Source organism: Oncorhynchus clarkii, chromosome 7 (genome assembly GCF_045791955.1).
Source record: "Oncorhynchus clarkii lewisi isolate Uvic-CL-2024 chromosome 7, UVic_Ocla_1.0, whole genome shotgun sequence".
In the NCBI taxonomy this organism is placed as follows: Eukaryota; Metazoa; Chordata; class Actinopteri; order Salmoniformes; family Salmonidae; genus Oncorhynchus; species Oncorhynchus clarkii.
The window spans coordinates 3,113,634-3,119,580 of NC_092153.1; the positions used below are offsets into that span (position 1 = coordinate 3,113,634).

The following is a 5,947-nucleotide window of genomic DNA, read 5'->3' on the forward strand; positions in this document are numbered from 1 at the left end:
TGCGTGCGGCCTCAGCGGCTGTCCCTGGCAAGGACAGAGGAATCCACTGATCTTGTCTTCTAAGTGCAGCTGAGTGTCGATCCAGGATCCGGCAGCGTCACGGGAAACAGACGGAGAGGGGGCGAAAGAGAGTAAAGGGTGAAACGGACATGCTGGTTTTTAACATTATCAATGAGAATGTTGCTGTGGAAGGTGAGCCTTGAAGAAATGATTTAGATGGTGGGCGTGCGAGTCGCTGGGCGTGCGTGTCGCTGGGCGTGCGTGTCGCTGGGCGTGCGTGTCGCTGTGTGTGTGAGTTCAGAACATGTTGATGTCTCCTAGGTCATAGAGCTGCAGGGTTCAGTTAGTCTGTGTGCGTGCATGTTAGTAAAATTTTGCAGCAGTCTCTATGTGTGTGTGGATGCACTCATAACTTTGCAGCAGAGTGTGTGAGTCGTAGCAGGCAGGAAATAATGTGTCCATGTAACTGTTTACATTGAAATGTGTGGTATGTGGTTACAAGTAGACAGTCTTGCAGTTAACAGTACATCACTACTCATTCTGGAACCCAGGCTGATCTGCTCCATACTGCAGTGATGTCATCTTCAGGTGCCAGTCAGTCTGGCAGTAGCAAAGAGCTGGCACAGTACTCTCTGGTTGTCATGTAATACACTCAGATCACATATCACCTTTGTCTTTGGATAATCAGTGAAGGGCATTGAACAACAGCAACGCTGTTATTGCGGATGTTATGGACTCTGAAAGAAGAGGAATTGTGTGTGTGTGTGTGTGTTTGTGTGTGTGCTTGGGTGTGTTGACGGTGCGTGGGTGTGTGGACGGTGTGCGTTGGCATGTACTGTATGTATGCAATGCATCCTACTGGGACAGTAAAGGGGTACAGTAAGATTTAGGGGGTCAGACAGTTTCTCTTGGCACAGCCCACAGTGTACTGCCTGGAGGGTTGTTCAGTGGGGCGTTAAGCTCCTGTTCAGATAAGGGCCAGTGGGACACTTGCTCCACTTCTCTCTGAGGGTGAATGAAGACCGCCATGCAGTTATCAAATCAAATGTATTTATAAAGTCCTTCGTACATCAGCTGATATCTCAAAGTGTTGTACAGAAATCAAATCAAATGTATTTATAAAGCCCTTCGTACATCAGCTGATATCTCAAAGTGCTGTACAGAAACCCAGCCTAAAACCCTAAACCGCAAGCAATGCAGGTATAGAAGAACGGTGGCTAGGAAAAACTCCCTAGAAAGGCCAAAACCTAGGAAGAAACCTAGAGGAACCAGGCTATGAGGGGTGGCCAGTCCTCTTCTGGCTGTGCCAGGTGGAGATTATAACAGAACATGGCCAAGATGTTCAAATGTTCATAAATGACCAGCATGGTCAAATAATAATAATCACAATAGTTGTCGAGGGTGCAACAAGTCAGCACCTCAGGTGTAAATGTCAGTTGGCTTTTCATAGTCGATCATTAAGAGTACCTCTACCACTTCTGCTGTCTCTAGAGAGTTGAAAACAGCAGCTATTAGACCCCGGGGCAGCCAGACAGAAATGGCATGTCATATTTCAATCCGGCGCCCCTTATCCCCACTGAATGGTACCCTCCAGAGACGAAGGGGGTGTGGATTGGAATGGAGTGACGGCGTGTGTATAGAGAGATAAGTGGGAGTGTTAGGATGGGAGGGATGAGGATAGATCTAATGTAAAGATTTAACAACTGTTACTGTAAAACAGTTATGCCTAAAAATGTGATGGATTAATTTATAGAGGAAGACTTAAGTTGATAGTACGACTTTCTTTACGTATTCTGTGTCTAGCATCACCTGGATGTTCCTAACTATCAGTCTTGATTGTTTTGATATAGACTAGGCCTAGTTAGCTTTTACAGGCAGCATGATCAAGTGAAATTACGTCAGTTGGCATCCATCCAACGTCTTCTGTCACTTAGAAACCCAGCGACTAGAACTGGCCGTGTTCGGACTCTGGCTTGCCTACTACTTACTTAAACTGCATACGGTGTATTAATCGTACTACTTACTATTTAGCATGTACTGTTCAGTAAACAGTATGTAGTAAATCCACGGCCCGAACCCGCTGGTTCCCAGAGTAGCTAGCCCGCTACAAGTTCATTACCGGACTCCATCTTCATCAGCCTTCTCCCTGGTCATCTCCTCTGATCAAGCCATCCACTGTCCCTCTCAGACTTGGCCTCTATTGGTTGACCTAGCCAACCAGCTAGGCTACTCATGAGATTGTTTGATTATGAAAAGTGCAATAAAAATGTCAGCACTTATTATTATACCAAATATGGTTTACTTAGTTTAGTGAAGCAGAAAGCTCTGGCGAAGTGATTATTATTTTCAACTTATTGTTACCATGCACCTGCAACAAGAGAGCTCCTGCACTTTTGAATGTTGTAAGTAAACATTTACCGGTCTAGCTAGCTAGACCTATTCAGACCGTAACCGTTTAGGTAGAAACTAATGCATAGCATGCACTTTACAAGCAGTTTAACACAGATAAACCGACGTGACAAATCAGGAGACAGAAGTTTTGGGACCAGCACTGCTGTGGAAAAGTGTAGGCTACCGCGTTACTAAGGTTCACTATAGCTAGTGGCAATAATTAGTGAGGTGGCAAGAGAGTGATCTACGGCCTCGTGACTTACGTTTTTGCGGCATTTCTCCTGCGGTGTTCACCACTGAATGAAATGCCTGGTATTGTCATCAGACCCTGTAACAAGTTTGAACACAAGTCCTGATGTTTACAACTAATAGCTAGCTAGAGTAATGATATGACATCGTCGCTCAACAGCAAGTAACCCCGATGCCAACGTTACTGTTGAACAGTTATAACTTCTAGTGTTACTGAATCACGTAAGTAGCTACATGAAGTGCGGTGGCATGCTGCAGGTATGTTGTAACGGTACGTCAAAATGGTGTTGAAGGAATTTAATTCCTCTGTTTTAATTCCCAATTAAAATTAAACACTGTCAATTCATAAGAATTTGTAAGACCCTTATTTTATAGGAATGGACAGAGCACGGTCTTAAAAGTCAAGTAACAGCCTTTATTCAAGAGAGTACTGCCACAATACAGGTTACCACAGGTTATAAACTGAAAATGACGTCATTAGTTCTAACACTACCCCGTGCCATCTCCGTTCCAGTACCAAGGCTGTGTCTCAAGCCTTCCCACATCCGTCTCCCTACCAATTTAATATAATTTACGAGTCAAGGTTTTCTTGGGTAGATAAGCATTCTAGCCAGTTTGATTCATTTGTACCAAGGAACAGACCGTCATTGTTACTAAACTCTTGACCACATTCACACACATTATTTTCAGTACTGGGATCAGATAAGAAAATTCATACATATACAGTAACATTTAGTATTCTGATTAGTACATATACAGTAACATAATAGTATTCTGATTAGTACATATACAGTAACATAATAGTATTCTGATTAGTACATATACAGTAACATAATAGTATTCTGATTAGTACCATTTGTATCATTTGATTTACACAACATGTCTACCACTTTGAAGATGCAAAATATATTTTCTTGTGAAACAAACAAAAAAACAGAGTAGTTATGCACTCAAGTTTTCACCCCCTCAAAGTCAATACTTTGTAGAGCCACCTTTTGCAGCAATTACAGCTGCAAGTCTCTTGGGGTATGTATCTGTAAGTTTGGCACATCTAGCCACTGGGATGTTGCCCATTATTCAAGGCAAAACTGCTTCAGCTCCTTCAAGTTGGATGGGTTCCGCTGGTATACAGCAATCTTTAAGTCATATGACAGTTTCTCAATTGGATTTAGGTCTGGGCTTTGACTAGGCCATTCCAAGACATTTAGCTCTGTGGAGTGTACGGTTTAAAGTGGTCCTATGGACAGATATTCCAATCTCTGCTGTGGAGCTTTGCAGCTCCTTCAGGGTTATCTTTTGTCTCTTTGTTGCCTCTAATTAATGCCCTCCTTGCCTAGTCTGTGAGTTTTGGTGGCCGGCCTTCTCTTGGCAGGTTTGTTGTGGTGCCATATTCTTTCCATTTTTTTAAATAATGGATTTAATGGTGCTCCATGGGATGTTCAAAGCTTCTGATATTTTTTTTATAACCCAACCCTGATCTGTACTTCTCCACAACTGACCTGTGGAGAACTCCGTGGTCTTCATGGTGCCCCTTGCTTAGTGATGTGGCAGACTCTGGGGCCTTTCAGAACAGGTGTGTGTGTGTGTGTGTGTATGAGATCATGTGACACTTATATTGCACACAGGTGGACTATATTTAACAAATTATGTGACTTCTGAAGGTAATTGGTTGCACCAAATCTTGTTTAGGGGCTTCATAGCAAAGGGGGTGAATACATATGCACACACCACATTTCACTTCACCATTTTGGACTATTTTGTGAATGTCCGTTACATGAAATCCAAATAAAAATGCATTTAAAATACAGGTTGGAATGCAACAAAATAGGAAAAATTCCAAGGGGGATGAATACTTTTTGCAAGGCATTGTATGTGAAAGTGACAGTTGAGACATAGTGGGGTGAATGCTATACTTAAATAGCAGATTAGTAATCTCTAGCAGATTAGTAATCTCTAGCAGATTAGTAAGAATGGCTCACCCCATGTTCAAGAAAGGCCTTTTTTCCTTTATTCAGATTACAACCTCTCACTTTCAGATATTTGAAAATGAAATAATCTCCAAAATATTGCTATTTTTCAAACAAGCCATTGACAGTTTGTTGCAATTTCAATTTAATCCACCAGAAAAGACAGAACAACTATTATGGTTAAACTGTTTATTATACTAATTGATCAAATAAATGTATTTTATTATCCCCAAATAGTTATCTTTAGGTGATATAAATAGGACTGGTGGAGTTGTCAGACATACAACAAAAAGTATCTGGAAATGTCTGCTCTATCCAAAATTACAACCAACTAATTGCAGCATTACTGAAAATGGAAGAGGCAAGTGGAAGGGGGAGAAAGTGAGGTTCTTGTCTGTCAGCCCTGCATTAAAGACCAACATTTGTTAAAGACAATTGTGATAAAGAATTATACCAGAGCTGAAAGGTGGGACTAAAAATAACAAAAAAAACAAGATCACTAATGTAAAATATACTGTGTCCATAAAATAGGTTCTGAACTTTTGTGAAACATCACAACATAATTGAAAAATATATGGCAAATAGAAATCCAAAATTGGATGGTGTTCAGAGATAGATGTGAGAGGATGAGGGTAGCTGAAGGATGGGACTAAATACAAACAAAAGATGACTAATGAGCCTCCTGAGTGGCGCAGTGGTCTAAGGCACTGCATCACAGTGCTAGCTGTGCCACTAGAAACTCTAGAAACTCAGGCTCTGTCGCAGCCGGCCGTGACCGGGAGACCCATGGGGCGGTGCACAATTTGCCCAGCGTCGTCTGGGTTAGGGAGGGTTTGGCCGGCAGGGAGGTCCTTGTCCCATCGCGCGTTAGCGACTAAGTGGGTATTGTGTCAAGAAGCAGTGCGGCTTGGTTGGGTTGTGTTTCGGAGGACGCACAGCTCTCGACCTTCGCCTCTCCCGAGTCCGTACGGGAATTGCAGCGATGAGAGAAGACAAAAATACTTGTTTGTCAACCGCTCCACACATTTCTTGTTAACAAACTATAGTTTTGGCAAGTCTAGGACATCTACTTTATGCATGATCCAAGTAATTTTTGCAACGATTGTTTAGAGATTTCTTTCACTGATAATTCACTGTCACAATTCCAGTGTGTCAGAAGTTTACATACACTAAGTTGACTGTGCCTTTAAACGGCATGGAAAATTCCAGAAAATTATGTCATGGCTTTAGAAGGTTCTGACATGCTAATTGACATAATTTGAGTCAATTGGAGCTTTACCTGTGGATGTATTTCAAGGCCTACCTTCGAACTCGGTGCCTCTTTGCTTGACATCATGGGA

The 5,947-nt window shown here is 42.1% G+C and overlaps 1 protein-coding gene across 1 annotated transcript in view; it reads right to left on the reverse strand.

Annotated features, from left to right (window-relative positions):
- LOC139413977 (dachshund homolog 1-like) overlaps positions 1-4,164 on the reverse strand; it is a 34,263-nt gene extending 30,099 nt beyond the window's left edge. Inside the window, exon 1 of the mRNA XM_071161862.1 lies at positions 4,140-4,164. Within this exon, the coding sequence (XP_071017963.1) occupies positions 4,140-4,164 (25 nt within the window). The remainder of the gene's footprint in view (positions 1-4,139) is intronic.
- Positions 4,165-5,947: the final 1,783 nt, after the last annotated feature.